Raw genomic sequence first — 24,873 nt, forward strand, 5'->3', positions numbered from 1 at the left:
GGACTATGTTGAATAAGAGTAGAGACAGTGGACATCCTTGTCTTGTTCCTGATTTAGAGTGAAAGTTTTGTTTCCATCATTTAGTATGATGTTGGTTGCTGGTTTGTCACAGATGGCCTTTATCAGATTGAGATAAACACCATTTATTAAACAGGCGGATCACTGTGAGGCTGATCTAGTAGTGAGTCCCCGAACACTGTAGACCCTTCCCTAAAATACAGAAAAAATAAATAAAATTTTAAAAATCAAATAAATAACAATCAAAACAGCATAGTACTGGCAAAAAAAAAAAATAGACCCAAGGACAAAGGTGCCAAGCACATTCACTGGAAAAAAAGCCTCTTTAATAAATAGCACTGGATCATGGGCTGGAGAGATGGCTCAGTGGAATAAGTGCTTGCCTGGCAAGCGCAGGGGCCTGAGTTCAATCCCCAGTTCTGCACATAAAAAATAAATAAATAAAAAGGAAAAAGCACTCTTGCTACCCAGGCTTTAAAAAAAAATAAAAAAATAGTGCTGGAAAACCTGGCTCTGCACGTGCCAAAGGTTAAAAGTGGACCCCAGTTATTTCATTTGAATATTGAAGATCAGTAAATATTTGATACAAAAAGATTAAGGTCACATTTAGATTCGTGTTCATTAACTAGGCACATGTATTGACTTAAATACACAAATGCCAACGCAGTGTGGTACTGAGGTCTGAGCCCGAGTCCTGGGAGCCCCGCCCCGAGGGCCTGCTGAGACAGCCTTGAGACTGGGCGCGGTGGTGCACCTGTAAGCCCAGCGTTTGGGAGGCAAAAACCAAGAGGATCACTACAAGTCCGGTCTGTGTAGTGAGACCCAGTAGACCCTGCACTGAATACATAAAAAATAAAAAGGAACAACCTTCTCAAGCCAAGCTTGGTGGCACAAGGCCCTAGTTACCGTACTAGAGGCTGAGGGAGAAGGGGGGTGAGTAAAAAGATAGCCTGAACTACAGAGTAAGACCCTGTTTCAAAGGAAAGCAAATAAATAAATAAAATAAAATAAAATAAAATAAAATAAAATAAAATAAAATAAAATAAAATCTTCCCAGAGAAATGCCCTTTTCAGCTTAGGAAAACTTTTTTAAAGAGTAAAATCAAGAAACAGTTGTTGCTTATGTCGCAGAACAGTCGTCTGAGATCTGCCTACAGGAAGATATGATTTATTTGTTTTACATCTTAGAGTCTTTCTGTGTTTATGTTTTTGCCTACGTATTGTTCTGTACATATACATAATCCGAAAATATCCATATGTTGAGAATGTAGGATCAAAATTTATTGATGTGTTACTGTAAATAAAGAAAAGAAAGAAAACCGGGTCCGCTACTCAAGTTAACAGCAAGTATTTTAAAGCCCTCAATAGATGTATCTTTTTTTTTTTTTTCCCATAGAATTCGGTATTCCTTCATCCCTAAAACGCTAGCGAAGTGTAAAAATTTTGCCAGCCAGGGGAGCAGAGCTGGTGTGGGACGAGTGAAGACAAGACAGTCTCCAGCTCCATCCAGTGCGGGCCCTCCCCCACAGTGGACTGACTCTCTTTTTCCCTTGGAGAGTGTGGGTGTGGATTCCTGTTTGTGTGTCTCCTGAGAGGATTAAAGGTGGCGAAAAAAATAAAGAGTAACACCATCACTCAGAGGCCAAACAGGTGCAGATTCCTCCCTCAGTGTCCCCAGCCAACTTCCAGCCTTTTACCTTCCACCGCCCAGCGCTCCCTTCTCTGCCTTTCCCCTCCACCTCCCAGCCCTTCCTTTGTCCCCCTCTTGTCCTATCCTGTCTTGTCTGCATGGCAAATCCCTTGGACCAGCAGCCATGCCCTTGACCACCCAGCCTTTCCCACTGAGATGCATGCACCGCCTCAGGGCTGTGACATCAACCTTTCCTGGGCAAGATGAGCAAGGCCTGCTGCACCCAGGCCTTTGTGGAGGGGCTAGGGAAGTGTTTCTGTCTGACCTTGAGCCAAGATTTCCTGGGAGAAGTCCCCACTCCTACGCACTGGGCTGGCTGACAGAAGGGGCTGCTGCCACACCTGCCACCCTGGGGCTCCCGTGGGGATGAGGAGGGCAGGGCGGCTGTCATCTGGCAACACAGCTAACGCAGTGCTGGCTGTCTTCTTATCCTGTCCCTCCCTGCCTGAGGAGCAGATAGGCTTGAATGAGAGAGGCTTTGGTTTTGCCAGAGGGGTAGTACATCCTTGAAGAAAGCAAGGGGTATAGTTTTCCTGTTGTCCTGAGAACTGAGAAGGAATTCAGCTCTCGGCAGAGCAGGAAGTACTCAGCCACCGGCCTTCTGGGAAGTTCTCCAGAGGCAGTTTTTGTTTACCTGACAACACAGTGGGTGGCCCTAGGGTTGGTGTGGGCTGGGTGTACCCCCTCCTCCTCTCACAACCCTGGTATGTCCCGTGTGTTGCCCCCTCCTCCCACCTCTCACAGGCTGTCCCTGGTCTGGCACACAGATCTTCCAGCCTTTTCATCTTTTCCCTGGTCACATTCCCCAGCCTCACCGCCTGTGGTGGACAGACTGCCCCTCCCTAGTCTGGTGTTTCTTACTCTTCTCTCCTTGAGATCACCAACAGAGATCAGGGAGCCTGGTCTGAAGGAAAGCCCTGGCTGAGCCAGCAATGGCAGAGGGACATGCCACTCTGGCACCTGCTCAGCAGATGCTGCAGGAGGTCCTTGTCCCCAGCAGGCCCCAGTGTGCATGACTGACATCTCTGCAAGACAGAAAGTTGAACCAGCCCCACAGAATAGGGGAAAGCTGAGGCAGCCACCAGAGAGGAGCGGGGGTGCCTGTGTCTCACTTCCATTGCATGGCGCTCTTCCTCCGGGTATTATGCTTTCTCAGCTGAGCCTATGCAATGTTCAGCTAGCCTTGCAGTGTCCCTGGAAGTACACCCTTTGTCACTTTTTTTGTGTGGTGGGAACAATTAGACCACACTAGAGTGCCTTGGAAGTGCTGTGTTGTACTACACTCCTGAAATGGTAAGCATGCTGTCTAGAATTCTTTTGCCCACAGGGCTTTTAAGAAGGGAGTCCTCTGCTTAACAGGAGTCACATTGAGACCCACGCAAATGCAGCCAACTGGGGATGGTGGTGGTTGGGATACTTGGGCATGACCACAAAATGCATCCCTTCAGGACACATCTGAGGCAGCTGGAGAGACAAACTGCCAGGATCATTACCCCAAGGAAAATGATTCTGCACAGTACAATAAGCAAAAGTTGAGGTTCCAGCACCACAGAGAGGGAAGGAGCAGAGGTGGGAGAGAGACAATCACGGGCTGAGTTCTGCAGGATGGGACCACTTTGTAGCCTTCTACTAACCTTGTGTGATTTTGTGTAATGGAATTTTGTTGTGGATATGTGGTTGACAAGCAGTGTATTCACCTGGATTGCTATCCAGGAATCAAGAGGAACTGGGATCTGAGAGGCAGGAGACAATCTCATTGCATCTCTCTGCCCATCTGACGCTGATCTGAGCAATTAAAGGATATCACTGGGAGGCTTCTGAGATTTGCCAAATGTAAAATTCAGGATCTAAGGATTGCAGTTGAGACAAAAGAACCACAAAGCTATAGAAAGAGCTTCCCTGCCCAGCGATGGTGTCTTGCATCCAGGAGGAAGGAGCCTTTCTGGTGGCCCACGTGCTTCCAAGTGCTCGTCACAAGCTTGAGGATGGGCTTCTACATCCTCACAAGAGCCCTAAGAGCTGTGTACAGCTATAAGACACTTCTCGACATTTCCCGTTAGTGGAGATGGTCATCGTGGGAGGCCAAGTTCAGGCAGGCAGTGATTCTGGAAGGAGTGATCTTAACAATGCTCCATGTGCTCTTCACTGTGGCATTGCCTGACACAGACCTGTAGAAGTGTTTCTCTCTACACAGCCATGACAGGGCTTCTGCTTAATCCTCACTGTATCCCCAGGCTCCAAGAATGACCTTTCCCCGAGGAACTGTGGAACATGCTAAGGTAAAGTAAGTGTAGGCATGAAGCAAATGGACCTGTATGTGGGACAGGCTGTATTTTATCATGATGAATTTTAAGTCTAGGAATGTTTGTCTCAAATTCTACATGGAAAAAGGCAAGCTATTTCTACAGGAAAAATAATCCACTAGCAGTTATAAGTAAAGCATGTCATGCTTTAGCCCATGATGTCTATCCACATGGCCTGTAAGGTCTAAGACATGGTGAATGTTTAAATTAAAAAGTATTACATTGAAAGACACATGGCCATTAACCCCCTCTTGAAGTGCTCTCTCTTCCTTTGACCATCCCTGTTCCATTGTTATAGCCACTTTCTGAAGCAGTTCTGGATGCCCTTTCATGAGTCTCTAGCTACACTGCTAGGCTCTGCCAATCCTGAATGGACCCAGAACATCTGCTTTTCAAGGTCATTTTGACTTTGGGGAAGAGCCAGAAGTTGCTTGGTGCCGAGTCTGGAGAACCAGGTGGGTGAGGGCAGCTATAAGGTTTTGATGAGCCTGCCTTTCCACTGGATGACAGTGGGCAGCCCATTCAACTCCTTTTCCACTCACCTCATAAAGATACTCCTAATAGGAGACCTCCAGAACGGCTTCACCAAGGGGCAAGAGCCATGTGCGTTGGAAGCAAGGAGATTTCAAGGATTAGCATTAATGTGTTTTTTACTGGAATTTTTTTTATTTAAATATCCACCATGTATGTTAATAATCCTTGGATTTGGGATTTTAGAGTAGAAAGTTATCCAGAGAGAAGCCCCAAGTCACAGCAGCTTGTGTGAGTCTCTTATCCCTGAGACAGTTGTCATGGCTACCCCAGGGTCCATACTTCATTTCTGACACAGCTGGGGAGCTACGGTTGGTATGGCTGTCACTGTCCGAGAAGCATCATTTACCTTACCTTGATGGTGGTGAGGGAGGAGAAATCAGCAAAACTGGCCCCAGGACCCCAAAGCTGCAGCCAGTTAACAGATGTCCACTGCAGAAGCAGTCTCCAGTGTGTCAGTTCCCACTGAGCACCAGCCTGCTCTCCCCTCCTGACACTCAAGCCAAGGAGGAGGAGAGTGAGAAGCCAACGCACCTTGGAGAAGGCGGGAGCCAGCAGATTCCTGCTCAGTGGAGGATCTGACCTCTCTTGAGATCACTCTTGTGTAAGGAACCAAGAGCTTATCAAGCTGATAATTAAGGAGCAGCATCACACATCTTTGAGGAAAGTTAATTATCTATAAGTAGATAAATCTACTAACTTGTTGAAAATTGTGCTTAGGTGCAATCTAAAGGAAGTGGTCATACTGTATGTATATGTGTGCATGTGCGTGTGTGTGTGTGTGTGTTACTGAGACTTGAACCCAGTACCTGCACGTAAGCTCTGTCTTGATCCTTTTTTATTTTTTATTCTGGGTCTTGCTAAATCACTAAGTTGTCACAACTGAGCTTGAACTTGCCATCCTTCTGCCTCAGACTCTTGGAGTGTACCATCCCTCTTGTATTATGTAAAATAGGTAAAGAGACACCTGTAGCCTAGGGAACCTCAGGAAAATTTATTAGAGGTAAGTGTCTCGTACATACGTATATACATTTATATATATATATATATATATCTTTTATAAAATAAATGTATATAAGAGGTATGTTAATGGGATTTAAAACATGTATTATAAATATTAGTGTAGATATTGGCACTATACAGACAGAAAGTATGACTTTTCTCCTTGATTTGCCACCCCCTTAACATCCTTAAGCCCCAGCATATCTAACTAAAATCTGACTCAGTATGAGCATGGTGCAGATTTCTTTGATACAGCTTGCAAATCATCCTATAAGACCATGTCCGGATTTCTGCAAATTCCTCCAGAAATAAATACACACAGACATTATTAATATTCTCAGGAAACTAAGCAAAATCTGCACAAACTCAAATAATTAATATTTCCTGGGTGCACAGCTGCTGTAATCTCATCTTTGCTGGGATTATAACAAGAATCCAAGAATCCATCTCCAAGCCCATCAGCTGCAACTCTGTATTCTGTGCCTTGAGGCCTCCAGCCCTATGGTAGGAGCCTTCCCACCCGTGTTCCCACCCCTTCTGCCCCTGCATGTGGTTCCTGCATGTGGTCAATTGCACAAGACATAGCGTTCTCTGGCAGCCCCTGGCCTGGAGTGTGACATGGGAGCGGAGGATGTGTCTCTTGCAGGGAAGTCTCTTGGACCCCTATGGTTAGGCGTGGTGACAGGATGTCAGAGAGTAGGCCTATGGAGTGGGGGCTGGTCTCAAGGGGAATGTTTCATTAGAGCTGCATTGCGAGGCAGGACATGCCTGCTCCAGCATTCCAGCTGCCTACAGCCTTTTTCTAGAGGATTCTAGGACTGAGCTGGGTTAGTTCTTCCCTGGTCCTCATAAAGGGTCCCTGTGAGGTTTCTGACAAATAGTTAAGCCCCCACTAAAGAGTCCTAAAATAAACAAAGAGCACTGATAAAAAATAAATAAATAAATAAAACGCTAGCGAATACAGAATTACACAGAGGGATGCTTAGGAAATCGTCTTCCTTCGGGGTTTCGTTTGCAGACAGCCCCCAGCCCCAAGCCGCCCCTGCGACCGCCTTGCGCTTGCATTCACTGCGGCATGCGGATCGCACTCAGCCGCTCTTCCTTCTCGTGGGCCACTGGCTCAGTCTCCCCGGCTGGGCTCGGACTCGGCGTCCTCCTCCCTCCGCGTTTCAGAATACTGGGATCGCACCTGCCCCGCCAGGCCCGGTATATTTTTATCCTGCCTGCATATTTTTAACAAGAAAGCGTTTGAGAGCTGTTAGACACCTGCGGATCTGGACCGCCTCTAGGTCCGGCGAGGCTCCCGCGGAGGCAGATGCTCGCCAGCCCAGAACCGCGCGCAGGCATCGGGCGCGCAGCCCACTTCGAGCCGGAGGAGCGGGAACCGCTTTGGGACTCGGCCCGGGAGCAGCGGAGGCGCCCTAACGCCGAGCTCGGGACCGCACGCAGCGCTCCAGTGCCCACCGCGTCTCCGGGCACCCAACGCGCCCGGCTCTCACACACAGAGCTGCGAAGTATCGCGCGCACGCCAACTCTCCCTCCCGCACCGAGTCTTTCGCCGCGGGAACCCGCCTTCCCGCCAGGCCGTCACTTCCGGCGGGCGCCCTGCGTCATCTGTGTCGTCACTTCCGGCAGGTACCCGTGTAGTCGGCGCGGACCGTGGCTGGGCCGGTGGTCCGTTTCTCCCCTCCCCTACGTTCCTCCCTCCCTCCCTGCCCCTACCTCAGCGGCTGGGGCCGACTCCTTGGCCCCTCCCTAACCCCCTCTCTGACCTCAGTGCCACGCGATCGGCCTCCCTTCCTGTTTCCCGGCCCAGCCCCGGCGCAAGGGCGGGAGGGGGTGGGCTGTGGAGCCAGCGGAGAGAAAGGACGACGACGACCCTCCGCCCCGCAGCCCGGTCCGCGCCGCCGCCATGGCAATGAGGCAGACGCCGCTCACCTGCTCCGGCCACACGCGGCCCGTGGTCGACTTGGCCTTCAGCGGCATCACGCCCTACGGGTATTTCTTAATCAGTGCTTGCAAAGGTGAGCGGGGCGGCCGATCGGGGCCTCCGACGGCTGGTGGGGGCGGGGGCGCCCCGCGTCCGAGGGGCGGGGGCGCGGATCTCGGGCGAAGGCCAGCCCGGGGCGGCCGGGGCGGAGGGCGGTGGTCGGCGCGCAGCGGGAGCCGCGGGCGACCTTTCCGACGCCTCTAACGAGGACGAGTGCTCTGTGACCCTGGCCAGGGCCTGCCCGCGTTTGGAGTACTGTTTCTCGGGGAGCCGAATCGCACCTCTTCGTCGTTGTTACTGTCTTGCAAGGATTTAGGGAAAGGAAAAATTAGGTCGGGCAGACCGATGCCCTACAAAGGCATAGACGTTCGTTCTCATCCAGTGTTCCTTTCTAGTACGAGCCTTATTTTCAGGTGGAAAATAAGGACTCACGTTTAGATTGTTTTTGCCGCAGATCAGCATTCCCACCGCATCACAGATGCTTCCCAGAAAGAAGGACCGGATCGGCGCTTCGGTTTGTTTTGGGGTATTCTGTAGTGATCCCCCTGAGTGGGAACGGTTGTAACAACAAAAACGGTGTGCGGGTTTGCTGTTCTACATGATCATTTTGTATTTGAATGTTAAGTTTAAAATAATAAACTCCTAAATCGCTGTTGTCTTAAATATTTCTAGATGGAAAACCTATGTTACGCCAGGGAGATACAGGAGATTGGATTGGAACATTTTTGGGTCACAAAGGTGCTGTTTGGGGCGCAACACTGAATAAGGATGCCACCAAAGCAGCTACTGCAGCTGCAGATTTCACAGCGTAAGTGACACGGCTTTGTTCTCTGTCGATTGTACCCTGCAATAATCGAAGTGTTTAAACCTCAATTAGTCACAGAATTCTGTCTCAGTAATCACCACATGCTGTTTGATCTCACTGAAGTTCTGTCCTGGTTCAGCATGTTGCTTTGTTTTCAGCGAGTCTCAAAATTTTTAGAGGCTGCACACCCCTGTTAATCCCAGTTATTCTGGAGGCTGAGGCAGGAGAAGGCAAATTGAAGGCAATCTGGTCAATTTTAATCTGAATGTGTTTCAAAATAGAAAGGGTGGGGACATAGCTTAGTGGTTGAGTGCTTGACTGCCACTCCTGACACCCTTAGATTCAAAGCTCAGCACCCTCCCCCCGAAATTGAGAGGCTTAAGTGACTTAATCATTATGTCATTGATTGTAACCCGGGAGTCTGCATTATTACCAGCCACTCCCCACAACAGATGTTGGTGATTTACTATATGTATGCTGCTCTAATATGGTCTCTCTTGTTAGTGGTAGGTGTCAGTGACCCAACCCAATTTTTATTGACTTTATTTTATATCTCAATTGTTACTAAGTCACTTTACACACATGTAAAACTGCCCCAAACTTAACTGTCCTTTATTTCCTAAGGGTTTTTTTTGGGGGGGGGGCGGCGGGGGTGGGCTGGTAAACCAACTCAGGACCTCACACTTGCCAAGCTGACACTAAGCCACTGAACTAAATAAAGCCTTGGCCATTTCCTAAGTTTTAAAAGATTGAAATTTAAGTTATCTCGATGTTCGTTACATCTTTTTCATTTTTAATTCCACCTGTAAAATATCACCTGACTTAAAGAGTGCCTGTCGTGTATCTGCCATTCTGTTAGTACAGGATTATCTTTTTGTTTTTCAGGGTCTCACTGTGTTTTTTTAGGCTGCCCTTGAACAGTGTAGTCCAAACTGGCCTTAAACTCCCCGAGGTGCTTCTGCTCAGCCTCCTGAGTGTTGGAATTACAGGCGCATGTACCCTGCCTGGCCAGTACAGAGTCATTTTTAACTGGCCACCTTTAAGTTCTTCCGTACCGTGTATTGTTCAGATTTTTGCCAGTTGTCTTCCTAAACACAAATCTCATCATGTTATTTCTCCATGATCTTCTCGTCTTTCCAGTGCTCTTTAAATAATCCTGAACTGTGGGTGTACATTAGCATCATCTGGAAAGATTTTATAATATTCCAGTGCCTGTGTCTCAAACACTGTGATTTAGTTGGTTCTGAGATGGGAGTCCCCTGGCTGGTGTTTTTCTTTCCCAGTTGTTTTCTGAGTGATAACCAGCCCTAGAATGACTGACCTAACAGATTCTAGTTGTTTACTGGCCCCTATACTGGTTCATCAGAATCATCTGGCATTGGGGGCTGGAGAGATGGCTCAGTGGTCTAAAAGCACCTACTTGGAACAAGCTTGGCAAAGCACAGGGACCGCGGTTCAATCCTCCAGCAACACATGCCAGCCAGCCCCGCCCCCTGGTGGGCTGAGCTGGCCACACACACACACACTAAATAAATGTTTAAAAAAAAAAAAAAAGAATCATCTGGCATTGCATGCTGTAAACTTCAGTCTAGCAATACTAAACTTACTGATGTCATTAGTGTGTGGGCTCTGCCTTTGTAGATATTATGAAGCTGACTTGCGTTGACCCTTTTGCCCCTACTGCGTACATGTCAGATTCTGTATAATTTTACTGTCTCTCTAGTTCTTAACTGTGTTTGGAAACATTTCTTTGTTAATACTAGGGAAGAAAGTGTCAAGAATTACTGTGCATACATATACTTTGTTACACATAATAGCTTGGAAAGTAAAAGTGCTCTTTCTTTTTTGTGTGTGTGTGTGTGGAACCAGGGATTGAACTCAGGCCCTTGCACTTGCCAGGGAAGCGCTTATTCCACTGAGCCATCTCCCCAGCCCTCTTTCTTCTTGAGATACTGTCCTCACTATTATAGTTCAGGTTGGCCTTTTAATTCTGCAGAGATCTGCTTCTACACCTGGCTATTAATTTTGTTGTTGTTTGAACCAAATTGAACCCACCAAGTTTAGTGTGAAGAAGTGAAAGCTAACTCTGGTAGACATAAGTCTATACACTTGTTGAAACTCAGATATATAGATATAGATATATATCCCAAATCACATATGTTATATTGCATACAATATTATTGTATGCAAATTCAAAAATAAAGTTAAAAGTTTTTCAGCAGAGCTAGTAGTAATGCTAATCTAGAATTAAATTGGAGATCGTGAAAGAAGATCAGTAAGAAAAGTTACAAATGCCAGTCTAAATCCTTGAACAGTTTTTGAATGCCTTCTAAGAATAAATTGGGAGGGCTGGGGAGATGACTCGTGGAATAAGCGCTTCCCTGGCAAGCACAAGGTCCTGAGTTCAATCCCCGGTTCCAAAAAAAAAAAAAGAATGAATTGGGCTTTAAATTCTTCACAATTACGATACTGCATAATTCTGATAAAATGAACTACTTGACTTTAAGTCCGTCTAGTGGATATTTTCAGCCCACAAGTTGCTGTAAATGTCAGTCTGAATGCTGATAACAATATATTCCTTTGAATGCTAATTATGAAAGACAAGTAGGAAGGAAAAGTGACTCTCAGACCTGGCTGAATTATTATGGAATGCTGGAATGTTAAGACGAAGGTGTTCTTTCCTCTGCAGATATATATACAATATTGTTGAAACTGTAGGCACATTTGTGATACTAATTTTTTAGTTATTATTCCAAGATTAGTGACTATTTTGTGTCCCTACTGTGGTGCCTTGTTTGTATTTCCCAGACATTTTTTCTAGCTGGGTGTAGTGGTTCACATCTGTAATCTCACCTCTTGAGAGAATGATGCAGGAGGATCACTATGAGTTTGAGATCAAGGCCATCTTGGGCTAAAGTCTTAGAAAGGAGAAGGAGAAAAAAGAAAGAACCAGAGAAAGGAAAGCAAACACAAGGACAAAGGATGGATGAATAATAGACCCTGATTTTACTTTTGGAATATTTGAGTTGATTGCTATAAATTTAGCTTTATATTCTTTACTTTGCCCCTTCAGAGTTATTTCAGTAAGAACATCATTGATGATCTTACTAATTTTTTTAAATCTTACTAATTTTATAGGGAATGCAGAACACTGAATTAACATTAAACAATAGATTTCAAATATTTTGTAAACAGATTTTAAAATTTCATTATGGTGATTAAGTCTCAGTCTGATGGTGATAAACTAACAGATATTTTAAGTTAAGTGTAATTAAGTTATAAACGTAGATGTTAGCTTAGAACGCAACAAGCTTTTGGATTGCAGTTCTGCATTATTAATTTCAATTGTACTGTTACCAAGCTTTGACAATGTTAATTATATAAGCAGAATTTTTTGTACCATCTTTTGCCAGTGAAGCAGTTATCTTTGTTAAAGTCCCTCAGAAGAGCATTGTTTTGTTTTTCTTTATTATTTTATTTTATTTTATTTTGAAGAGTAAAACCAAAAGTCAAAACAACAGAAACATGCAACAATACATAAGTTACAGATTTTCAAAACAAGAATAGCAAATTAACAATGGTTGTTATGGGGAGATAGCTTAGTGGCTTCAGTGCCTCCCTGGCAAGCACAAGGTCATGAGTTTTAATCCTTGGTAGTACAAAAAAATAAATAAAAATAAATACACTGCATAGTGAAATGCTGTCTTTTTAAAAAACAATGATTGCGAGGACTAACTAATCAAGAGAGGGAAAAGAGAAGAGCTAGGAAACATGACAGTGACAAGCCATACAGTTATATGTAGAAGATGGGCAAGGCAATGATCTTGAGAATCTCCAGAAGATTTTTAAATCTAGCAGTTAATTGGAAAGATTCTCACCCTGACTAACCATATATACTGATACCTGTGAACTAAGCAACTGCACTGAAGATGGAAATCCGTACTAGTAGTTTCATGCTTAGAATGCCTGTCACTCTGGTCTTATGAATACGGGCTGCTTGTCATGACATGCCATTTGCTGCTATGCTGTCTCTTGGGTAGATGATTGTTCAAAAAGAAGGGGGTGGTGAATGAAAGCAAGAAACAGGAAAAGGAATAATGTGGGACTGTCCTGCTTCAAGGTTGTATATGGTTAGATTTTTGGACTTAATATGTAAACATAAGTATGTAATTCTTTATGCCTATTTTTAAAAATATATTCTAACTTTTAAATGTTTTTTCTTCATATTCTGTAGGGACTTAAAGTTCAACATATTAATACTTGACGAAAAATACCTGTTCCATATTATGCCTAAGATGTTTGATATTCAGACAGATAGTGAGGTTAAGTTTAACAGCCTAGTTTGTATGGTAATAATAATAAGCTTGTGTTCTGGAGGGTTAACAACCTAAGTTTGCAGACCAAAATTAGAGAGAAAGGAGGGCCGCAAGAAAAGCCAACATTTTGGCCCTAGCCTTCCAAGGTCAATTAAGACTCAGGACATATGAGAACTTGTACTGTAACGTCATGTAACTCAGTAGTATCCCAAATTTTCTGATCAAGAAGATTATGGGGCCACAGAGGAAAGTGATCGATGATGTAGAGTGTGCCTGAGGAGAGTCACATGGAGAGAAAACATTCTCTCAGGCTTTCACAGAGAGAACATTGGCCAAGCAATGGCTGTGACTCATCCACATGGCTGACACTGACAAAGGTTCTACAATCTGAGGTACAGGATCTCAGGATAAATCCTGAGGGGATTTCACTGAACTTATCAGACCCAAAAGCTACAACTCTTGTTGCATAGGTCCTGCTTTACCTTGGTCTTAACCATCCAGCAGAAAAGTATAAAAACGAAATATAAGAAGTAAAGCCATGCTGTTATGTTGAGCTGTTGGGGACTCAGGTCAACACTTTCTGACATTGCCAGTCAAGTGGAAGACCCAATACTATTATGGACTACTGGACTCTTTTAGAATATTTTGCTGAGTTTATACTCCTATAGTATTCAGATAACAGAACTTAACAGAAAAAGGGGATACAGATGAATGTCCATTTTGTATCTGTGAATTCAAAGTGGTTAGGATAGATATATAGTTACATTCTCTTAATGAATAAGGGATTTGTTCTAATGCCGTTTGTAAATAGGAGATCATGTCCACATCTTGTACAGCAGTTAACCACTAGGAAGAATGTATGCAATGTGTTAATTATTTAGACTGTCCTACTAATTTGGTTTGAAACTGTCTCATTGCTATTTGTTTCTCAATAAAATTATGGGGAAAAAAACAGTGATTGTTAATATTACCTATTTTTATTGTCAAATCTATTGCTCAGATTAACAGATATAGTCATGCAAGACAAATTGGACAAATTGAATATTAACACTTATTTTTAATAAACCTTGATTTCTTAGAAGGGCATTGTTAACTAAACAGCTGCAGGTTAGAGAACATGCATGTGAATGATGTTTTTGTGACTTTCTTCAACATTTCAGGTCTTCATATTTTTAAGTGGTATTAAGAGCTTAAACACTGTAGACAACTGGCCTGTGTGTATTTAGTGTAACATTTAATGTCTGTGTGATCTTGGAGCACTTTCCCTCAGTTAGGCTTGTTAAGCTTTTTCCCCTCAGTTAAGGTTTTAGGTGTGGTGATAGAGTGGAAAAGATGTGCAAAACATTGGCACTCAGTAGGCCCAGGCTACTGCGCTATCCTGTATATTCCCAGTTCGATTGTGGGATTTTTTTTTAAATTTTATTTTATTTTATTTATGTATTTAATACAGGGTTTTACTACACAGATCGGACTCCTAGTGATCCTCCTGTTTTCAGCCTTCCAAGCACTGGAATTATAGGAGTGCGCCATCACACCCAGTATCAATAGCCATCTCGGTGCGCCCCAGGGGCAGGGCCCATTGTGGAATTTTTTTTTAAACTTTCTTCTCCTATAAAATGAAACTAAGGTCAGTAAATGAGGTTATTAGAGGGATAGGGAGCTTTGTCCACTGTGTTCTTGGAGTCTAGACTGGTGCTTGTCACATAGCAGGTGCTCAGTACGTTTCTGTTGTGTCTTGTGTGATACAGAATTGTGTATTCATATGTGGTTATTCTTCTCCTTTAATGACTAATACGGGATTTGTTTTAGAACTTGATCCAGCTGAAGAGCAGCTCCCCCAGATTTCCGAGATTAGTCTTAGTTGGTATAATTTATTTCTAGGACATCCCCTTTCTCCGTTCGTAAAACTCACCATGGCATGATCATCTGGGGAGGAATTTTGTTCCTGTTTCTTATGAGGAAAGTATATCGAGCTAAGCAAGTCTGTGTGTCAGCTTTCTAAACATTCTGTTTGTTAGAATAATTTTGGAATTTGAGTCTACTGATGATTACATTTTTACTGAAATACCACTTCTTTATCTTATTCAAAAAGTCAACATTAACTACTCCACATGACCCCCTTCTGTGGATCTCTTTTTCCTCTCATCAGAATCTTCTTGTGCAGACTTCCAGTGTAGAGATTACTGCCCTCTGCTCTAGAGAAAGCTTCAGTAGATCTGGAAGTTGGGCCCAGAAATCTGAGGCCTGGTCTCCACTGTCATGGTGTTGAGAGGTGTTAGGACCCATAGGCCGTAATTCCACCAGGGGCACTGCTCTCCTGAATACGTTAATGTCTTTCTCAACAGGCATTCAGTTCTCAGCAAGCGTGTATCACTCTCAAGCCTGGCACCTCCCTTACATTCCTTCCCCATGTGTCCACTTGCTCTTTTCGTTTTCTGCAGTGACACAGCACAGCCCAAGGCCCTTGTCCGGAGCATGCATGTATGGGTGTGTGCTCTTGGGCTTCCAGAAACGAGCCAGAATAAACCTTTTCCCTTTATAAATTACCCAGTGTGTTAAACAGCTTCCCATCACTATAACAATTAACTGAGGTAATCAACTTCTGGAGAGATTTTTTTTTTAAGCCTTTGTCTTAAAAGTTCCTGTGGCCTTACTGCTTTGGGCCGTGGCAGCGCCTCCTAGCAAGAGTATGTGGTGGCGCAGTGACCTTCAGCTCATGACCATAGACAAAAGAGATGCTGAGGCAGACTCCAGGGTCCCTGTCTCCTTCCAGGGCATGCTCTCAGTGACCTAAAGACCTGCCCATTAAGGCCCTGTCTTTATTTTCTTCCCCCCAGTAGTGTCAAGGCCTTTAGCTATGGGCCTTTGGGGGGCATTCCAGATCCCAGAATAGCACTTGTGCTCAGGTTATCGTAGCAACAGAAAATAAACCGTAACAGTAGGTCTTTTGTGTTTCTGTTGTTCTGGGGATTGAACCCTGAGCCTTCTCAGTGAACTATTCCCCTGTCATTTTTCAGTGAGTTAGAGTCTAAGTTGTTAAATTGTCCAAGCTGGACTCAAACTTAATGATCTTTCATCTTCAACAGTAGATCATTTTCTCTTGTTTCTTGGTTTGTGTGTGCATACATATATGTGTGTGTACATGTGTGCACACACATGCTGAGGTTGAGCCCACTTTCTTGTATGTGCTATACCATAACCCAAGCCACTGTTATTTGTAAATGCCAATAGAAAACTCTGACTCTTCTCTAGATAGGTTTTGTATAAATCAAAGATGGTATTATCTCCTTGGGGAATTGGTGACCATATTGCAGTAATTGGGCCTTTTTCCCCCCTAAAATACCTTGTTTTGCTAAAACTTTTTAAATTAAGCTGCCCCTTTTGAGAGTTAGATATAGTCAACCCAGTCATGGGCTGTGAAGAGCGTTGAACATACAAGGTTGATTATTACATGCAAGAAACTGAAGTGGGAGTTGTCAGTATCTTTGGAGGTGACAAATGCTTCCTGAGTTATGCAGAAACAAATATTGTAGGATTTGCTGTTAATGCTTCATCTCAATTTCAGTGCTGCAGCCAGGGAGTTAGGTCAATTTGCTAGAAAATTGAATAATATATTAGAAAACATTTCTATTATTCCAGATTCTTTTTTAAACTCTATGCCTTTTTAAGGACTAACGGAATGGAAATATGTCACTACAAGTGACTGGAAGGAACATGATCTATCGGAGGATGCCACGCCTCAGTATCATAGGACATATGAAGAGCGGGAGAGGGGTGTTGGTGTGCTGGCTCTCTGGGTGATGCCATGCTGGGTGTTCAGGTCTCTTTCCTCACCAGTGAATACACATGGTCTAGAGTTGTAAGACTTTTGGATGTTGTTACAAGATTCCTTACTATACTTTGAAATTAGTATTTCAAAGAATATTTCCTAGATTCTGTCAAGACTTGCATCAATAACTAGGATGGAAATTTCAGGTCCAGTTGACATTTTCCTTTACTTTTGATAATTGCGCCATCCTAATCCATGTGGATGCTTACCATATCTATATAATTAAGATTAAACATGTGTGCCTTGGTCACTTTCCTGTCACAGAACAAAATACTCAAAGCCCCCAACTTAAAGGAGGTCAGGTTTATTTGAGTCAGTGTCCTGTAGGTTCATTCCAAAGTCAAATGGTGCCAAGGCGGAAGCAGCAGTTGGAAAGGGCTTCACCCAGGCTGCTTACCCCATAACAGCCAAGAAGAACTAGAGAGAAGGGGGAGCTAGGGGCAAGAGTGTACCCTTCCAGGTGCCCCCACCCCTCTCCGACCCCATCCTGGCTCCACCTCCTTACGGCCCTTGGTGTGAATCCACCAAAAAGTGTTGGCAGTTCCAAACAGGAGATTTTTGTGAAAGCATGGTATGTGTAGAAAAATAAAAAAGTGGAAACACGCACAGGAATCAATGTAAGCTGAGTTCTGTGGATGAACAGAAAGTAGTTCCTACTGAGGTGAAAGGACAAGATTTAATGGAAGGAGAGCATTTGCTGACTTCTGAGGGGAGTGGAGCTCTGGTAGCTGAGAAAATAAAATACGAGCAGTACAGACAAGGACACAGAGCCTGGAGCAAAGGTGGGGCCAGTGTGAGGAATATGTTATCATCTGGTGTGGCCAAATTCAGAAAAATAATACAAAACTAGGTTGTGGGAAAGCAGGTTAGGGCCAGAGTTAAACTGGAACAGGAGGCAATAAAACAGACGTCCTCAGCAGAACAGGAAAAGTGAGCACTGGGGAGTTCAGCAGTAATATTGCTCGTGCTTGACATTATTTCTCTGAGAACGTATTTTTCAGCCACTTATGACACAAGTACAGTATATAATTTGCAGAATCTTAGCAGTGACATGGTCCATCATATTTCTTAGCCATTTAATGCTTTTCTAGAGGCTTTTCTTTTTCCCAGTATATTTCTGCTTCTTCTTCAAGACTGCTAGCTTTAATTTTTATTTATTTGTGTGTGTGTGTGTGTGTGCGCGTGTGTGGCCAGCTCAGCCCACCAGGGGTAGAGCTGGCTGGCATGTGGTGCTGGGGGATTGAACCGCGGTTCCTGTGCTTTACTAAGCTTGTTCTAAGTAGGTGCTTTAGACCACTGAGCCATCTCACCAGCCCAAGACTGCTAGCTTTATAGCTTGCATAGTCTTTTTTTTTTTTTTTTTTTTTTTTTTTGGGTTTTTTTTTTTTTTTTTAAGAACAAAAAAGATACAGTACAGATTTTCAAAACAAGATAATAGGAGATTAATAGTGGTTTATGTATTGTGTATTATCTTCAAAGTAATTCAGATTACAAGATGAAGGCTTGCATTATTGATCAAATAATATAAGCACAAACCATTTTTTCCAATGAACTAGAAGTCAGTAGTGTAATTCTCTATCTTTCGTGTGTATATTTATATGTGTATGTATTTTTTCTTCTGTTTTTCCTTTCACCCATCCCAGTTCTTTGAGCAGTTTCTTTTGTGACATAGTTCACAGTGTTTCTTTCTATGCCCTTGTAGCCATGTGTAGTTGTTTTTAAATTATACTTATTAAATGGGTTATCTAGCACATAATGTTTCTTCTCCGTTAAAGCTCTGTTAAATTAGGAGCTTTTTGTAGAATCTAGAATGATACAAAGTTTGACTTGTTCTTAATGTGTGTATGAGCAAACAAAAGGTAGCCCTTTGCTTTTTCTCTTTTATTCTCTACCTTTGTGTCAGTACCCATTTGCTCTTAAAAGTAAATGTCAGTTACATTGTAAGTGGGAGCCTGTATGGGGTTTGGTTTGGTTTTTTGTTGTGTGTGTGCGCACGCACGTGCACTATTGAGACTTGAACCCAGTAGTGTTGTTCTGAACTACATGCCCAGGCCTTTGTGAGAGTGGAGGAGGCTGCCCTTGAACTTTTGATCCTCTTGCGTCGGCCTCCTAAGTAACTGGGAATATAGGCATGCATAATCATGCCTGGCTTCTATGGAACAGTTTTATTTGGGATTTTTTTGCCATGTTTGCAGCGTTCTCTGGTGTGTTTTTCATTGACCTCTTAGGATCTAAAACTAACATGATTACATTCCTTCTTTAACCTGTTTTATATGGGAAATTCCTTCAAATATAAGCATTGCTCAGCTGTTAACCGCCTTGACCTGCACACGCAGATATCTGTATAGACATAGCTATTGGGATATATTTTGGGGTGGAGTGAGTCAGGGAAAACAAGCACATCCTCAGTTTAGCATTGTATAATCAAAGCTTGATCCATCATGTGATGGTAGCTGGACTACCATTTGAAAACAAGCCATCAGCTTTGAAGAAATTGGGGGAATGTTTTCGGTACTTAGTTTGGAATTTTATTTACTCTATATCAGAATGTTTCATTCCTTGGTAAATTTTTAAAGGGTTTTTTGTTTTTGTTTTATTTTACCAACTCCTGAAAAGATCAGAGGTTAAAGTAGTGCCGAGTATGAGGTGCGTCTTGTAATCTCAGCACTCCATGGAGAGGCCGAGACAGGAAGATCACAAGTTTGTGGCCAGCATGGGCAATGCTGGGACTTAGTGTGAGTCTCAAAGAATGCACATAAAAATTTAGTGTTGGGGGTGTAGCTCAGTATAGAGGCTCTGGGTGGAATTCCCATTATAGAAAATAAGTAGAATGGGTTGATTCATGAATCAGTATGTTTAAATTCTTTAGATCTTTTTCATGACCAAAGAAAGTTAGGATAAAGGATAATAAGGCTTTATCATAAGAAACAAAGGAGACATATAATTCAATTTTATAAACATTTACCTAACTTATTTTGTAATCAAAGTTACCGTTACGCTTATCCTTTTAGCATACTAATGTGTACTATTCCTTTCATTTTCTCACTGTCAGCAAAGTGTGGGACGCTGTCTCGGGAGATGAATTGATGACCTTGGCGCACAAACACATCGTCAAGACTGTGGATTTCACACAGGTACAAGAAAATGGAATCGGTGGGGATGTGGTGCAGTGGTAGATTCCCCCTCCAATGTGCGGGGACCTAGGATCAACCCCCAGCAGCACATGCAAAAGAAGAAAGAAAATGACATGAAACTTACTTCCGATGAGTCACTGTTATTGCACCGTATGATAGTGTTTTTACATTTGCTGCTTTGTGCATTTGGTTTGTGTTTTAAATGGACTATTTGGTGTACATTGGTTTTTGTATATTTGGTTGTATATTAAATTACACAGATTTGGTTTTTTCGTAGTTCATTCTGTGAGGTTTTCCAAAACTATGAACTCTTCTTCTCAACCCTCCACCAATCACAGCAAACATCTAAAAATCTCTAGTAATATTCTCAACTGCTTTCTCAAGGGAAAAGAGAAATTTGAGACCATCAGTGAAGTGCTTTGTGGGAGGGAGGGGAGAATCAAGGCAGAAGGACAATCTGTGTGGTGGGTGGGTGGGTGGTACACGTTTAAACTGGGACACGTGAAGGGCTGCGCAGTTGTGGTAAGGCGCCAGTTCCCAGTGTCTGCTCGCTACACGTCTGTGATGTTTGTGACTATGTTTGGATATTATTAGGTATTGAAGAAGTTTCCAAGAAAAACAACTTTTCTTTTCTTTTTTTTTTTTTTTTTTTTTTTTTTATTTCTTTCTTTCTTTCTTTCTTTCTTTCTTTCTTTCTTTCTTTTTTTTTGTATTTTAGGAAAGGTTCTACAGGGTGTTCAGGGTGTCACTACTAGATCAGACTCTTAGTGATCTGCCTGTTTACAGCCTCCCAAGAGCTTGGATTACAGGCCTTTGCCACTATGCCCAGTCTTGAAAAACAACTATTGAAGTGACTGATCTGTTGACATTTTCTTTTTCTCTAGGATAGCAATTACTTGTTAACTGGGGGACAAGACAAGCTGCTACGCATATATGACTTAAACAAACCTGAAGCAGGTACATGTAAAGTGTATATTAGTCTGTGATTTTATTTTAATTTTAAATAACTTCTTTTGATTAAAGGGTACTCATTTGGAAAAGAAAAAGTCAAAATAAACTTGCAACATAATTATACTATTAATCACTGTTAATAATGCTAGTTTTTTCTTTATATCCTGTGTTTTTATTGCTACGTAGATAGTGTTTTAGTATTGCTTATTTGCTACGTTACTCTGGTATAGCTTTCTTAGAATTTAAAAATGTATTATGGTAAGGTTTTTTTGTGACACTAAGTAGTGCCACTATCTTTTAGTAATTTGTAGAATGGTGTTCTGGGGCTGGCACAGCATGCGGTACTGCAGATCGAACTCAGGACCTTGTGCTTGCCAGGCAGGCACTCGGACTGCCGAGCTATCTCCCAGCCCCAAAACGGTAAAATTTTTGAACCATATAAATGTACTAGGTGTTCAAAACAGTGTTGAAATCTGCAGTGATGTTTGTCTATCAGCCCTTTAATGACTGTGGTTCTCTTCTCTCCGGGTGTGCATAGTGAATTCATCAGTTTCCTATCAAGGCCTATTTGGACTATTTTACACGTTTTTAACATTAAAAGCCAGTATTATGCTAGACATTCTTACAGCTGCCAGTACTTTCACAGTGGTTTCTTTAAGACAATAAGCGAAAGTAGGAGCATGGACCACTTGGCCGAGCAATGGCTAACCTGCAGGGCAGAAGCATGTGGGCTTGTAGGCTCGGGGGAAGAGTGAGTGGCTAAGCAGCAAGAAGTTTACATTGGTGCAGCTCTTGAGCCTGCCCTTGACCTTCCCCTCCCCAAGACAACCTGCCCACCCTGCAGGCAGCTCCCCACCTCAGCTGCTCTGCTCCTGCTCGTCCCTTACACTGATACTTGAAGGGGAGGCCAGCGAGTGCTCAGCTTCAGGACGCCTTTCTCTAGGGCGTCTCCCTAGTCCGGGCGTTCTTGGCCGAGAGAGCCTCTGGGGGCTTCTTGGAGCTGGGGTTCCAAGGCATCCTTTGTCCTGTGTCGCTGTGGTCCCACACTGCAACAGGATTGGAGTCGTGCAGTGGTTGAAGGTTATTGACAGTGCTCAAGTCACTTTTTACAAGATAGACATACATTTCTGTACCTAATTTCTGTTAGTGAACACTGGCAACATTTTTGCCAGTTTAATAGAAAAAATTATTCTGTTGTATTATTACGAAGTTTAAAATTACTGTTGACATTTAAATGCTCTTCGGTATCATTTTCACATATTTTCTTTTCTATAAACAAATGGTCTCTGTGCCCATTGTCCATTTATCTTACTGGTTGTTGTGCTCGCTGTCTTAATCTTTCCCGCTGCTAGGGCAGAATAGCTGAGCACAGCAGAAAGGAAGAGGGTTATTTGACTCACAGCTGCAGTGGGGCCAGTTCACAGCTGGCCGGCTTTGGGGCAGAAATGGCCTGGTGATAGGACGGGGAAGCTGCTCACCCTATAGCAGCTAGGAAGCAGAGGGCAAAAGGAGCCAGGGAGCAGAATACACCCTTCCAGAGCAGTCGCCTGTAACGCGCCTCTTCTGACCAGCCTCTACCTCTGCTGAACGCTAGAGACTCTGGGGGGACATTTTCAACCTAAACCATACTATCATTTCTTTAACCTCTCAGGGTTGGGGATCAAACCCAGGGCCTCACACAGGGCAAGTGCTTTATTGCTGAGTCATATCCCCAGCCCTTTCTTTCTATTTTTTAAAGGTTATTTAGTACTTTTTAACTTGTCCCTTGCATTTAAGTTGTGTTAAATTTCATGGAATATATATAAAGTTTTGATGGTTAAATCTGAATCTAAGAATTTTCATTGTATATAAGTTGTGGGTGTCTTTCTAGTGCACCTCTATACTTTTTAATAGTATTAATGATTTCCTATATACATTTTTATATCTAGTGAATAGACTTGTTTTAGTTATTATATACTAGTTGCTATTATGAGCATTTGTTATCTGTAAATCTATAAAATGTAGAAATGATAACAAGTTAAAAATACATTATGTTCAAATGAGAAGGGGAATGAGAGGGGTGGGGGAAAGGAAAGAAGGGACAAGGAGAAAGGAACATTGTGGGCTTGGGATGAGGCTCAGTGGTAGAACGCTTGCCTCGTGCATAAGAGCCCTTTGTTTATACTTAGTATAGGGAAAAAAACATTTTAGAAATAATAAGAGTGCTTTGAAATCTTGTGGCACTTAACAGATTTTTTTTTATTCTCCATTGGTGCTTAGGAGTTTTCTGCATTCTTTGCAATAGACTTAGGCCAAAATGTAGCAGAATTCTCTAGCCTCACTCAGTGAATTTGACAAAGCAGTGTACTTCAGGCCTTGGGTGGGCAGTTTTTCATTCTTTTTACCTTTCCCAAGGGGTGAGGTGGGACAGGATCTTGCTGTGTTTAACACTCAGGCTACAGCCAGGAAGATGGCTCAGTAGAATAAGTGCCTGCCTGGAAAGTGCAAGAGCCTGGGTTCAATACCTGGTTCTGCCAGAAAAAAGTAACCCTCAGGCTGGCCTTAAACTCACATCACTCCCTTCTCCAGTCTCACAGATGCTGGGGATTATGTGTGTACCACAACTCTTGACCTCCAAGCTGCTTTTTGAATTTGTTCTTCCACTGAGCCAAAAGTAGAACTGATAGCAATTAAAGGAAATTTTACTATATGTTGGATGCTGTGTTAAATACTTTTAGTTATGTGTGTATATGAGCTACATCCCCAGTCCTTTTTTAATTAAAAATTGCATTATTTTAAGGACAAGGTCTTGCTAGATTGCACATGCCAGGCTTCAGTTTGCGGTCCTCCTGCCTCAGTTCCTCAGAGTGCTGGAATTACAAGTATGGGCTGCCTCACTTGTCTTAGATATATATTCTGGTTAAACTGAGATATAATGACTATGGTTATTTTATTTATAGACAAATTAATATAGTTCTCATTTTGTTTATAGATAACAGGATATAACTTTCAAAGAAAGTTAATATGCTGTAAATCTAAGAAGTGTGTAATGGTATTTCGGTTAGTCTCTGCGTTTGCCCAGAGGTGACAATGAGGACCTCTTTGGAATCTCCTTGAAGACAGTCTCCAACAGAGACAGCCCACCTCCCTACCACTACTTTTTCATTATTATTGTTGATGCCTTCTTCTCTGGGAATGTTTATGCCGCTTTATTTCCTATTTTTCCTCCAGTTCGTACTTTGCCTTTTTTTCCCTGTTAGTTGCTACCAACAGTGGCTTAGATAAAAGTCCCAAGTCACCTTGTTCCTTCACATTCCTGTGAAGTCATGCCACATGAGTTATTTTAACATTCACTGTATTGTGGTCTGATGCTGCTTTGGGCTATTACCAGTTGTGTAGAAATGAGCTTTGCAGGGACAGTGGCACACTTAGCCACTGGACAGCCAAGATCACCGTTATTCTGTTCCTTGGTATGTGAATGAATTTTTGTTCCAGTGTTGAAAAACTATGTGTTCAGTAAGCATTGTTTGAATTTTGCTGGGCTTTAAAAAATTATGGGGTAGTAGTGTACAGCGGTGCATGCACTTGGGAGGATGAGGCACAAGGATTTCCACAAGTTTGAGGCCAACCTGAGCTACACAGTGAGTTCAAAGCCTGAACTACAGAGAGACTCTAGCTCAAAAAAAATAATAACAATTTGAAATATACCTTTTTATATATTTAAATTGTTCCCATATTTCTCAATTTAAATACTTAAATTCTAAAAATATTTTAAAATTGTTTCATTTTAAGAACCTAAAGAAATCAGTGGTCACACTTCTGGTATTAAAAAAGCTCTGTGGTGCAGTGAGGATAAACAGATTCTTTCAGCTGATGACAAGACTGTTCGGTAAGTAATGTCTTTAATGTAAATTTGAGAAATGTTTTTACCTTATAGTATTTTAAATATTCTTTATAACTTTTGTAGAAAAACATTGTCTGGCATTGAAGTTTAAATTGCATGTGGCTCATGTTTCTTTGGAGTTATCCATTTACTACTATGTAAATAAGGTAGATGAGAAAAAAACATAAAACTGACGCTTTATGACAGATACCCTTAACCTAGGTCTGTGGATGGGTTAACTGACAGTTCATGAAGCCCATAAAATTGTATACAAGGGCTAGCCAGATAGCTGAGTGGACTAAAGCACCTGCTTAGGCAGACTTGGACTGGGGTTCAATTCCTGGTGTGCTGTGCCAGCCCCGCTGCCCAGGCACGCTGATCACTATGTGTCCAGTCTGTGTGGTGAGACTCTGTAGACCCTGTACTAAATACCAAATATATA

The 24,873-nt window shown here is 42.8% G+C and overlaps 1 protein-coding gene across 1 annotated transcript in view; it reads left to right on the forward strand.

The window, feature by feature from the left end:
- The first annotated feature begins 7,159 nt into the window (after positions 1-7,159).
- Strap (serine/threonine kinase receptor associated protein) overlaps positions 7,160-24,873 on the forward strand; it is a 27,076-nt gene continuing 9,362 nt past the window's right edge. Inside the window, exons 1-5 of the mRNA XM_004626098.2 lie at positions 7,160-7,568; positions 8,207-8,342; positions 19,537-19,618; positions 20,503-20,575; positions 24,341-24,437. Of these exons, the coding sequence (XP_004626155.1) occupies positions 7,457-7,568; positions 8,207-8,342; positions 19,537-19,618; positions 20,503-20,575; positions 24,341-24,437 (500 nt within the window). The 5' untranslated portion in view covers positions 7,160-7,456. The remainder of the gene's footprint in view (positions 7,569-8,206; positions 8,343-19,536; positions 19,619-20,502; positions 20,576-24,340; positions 24,438-24,873) is intronic.

Source organism: Octodon degus, unplaced genomic scaffold, assembly GCF_000260255.1.
Source record: "Octodon degus isolate 3935 unplaced genomic scaffold, OctDeg1.0 scaffold00012, whole genome shotgun sequence".
In the NCBI taxonomy this organism is placed as follows: domain Eukaryota; kingdom Metazoa; phylum Chordata; class Mammalia; order Rodentia; family Octodontidae; genus Octodon; species Octodon degus.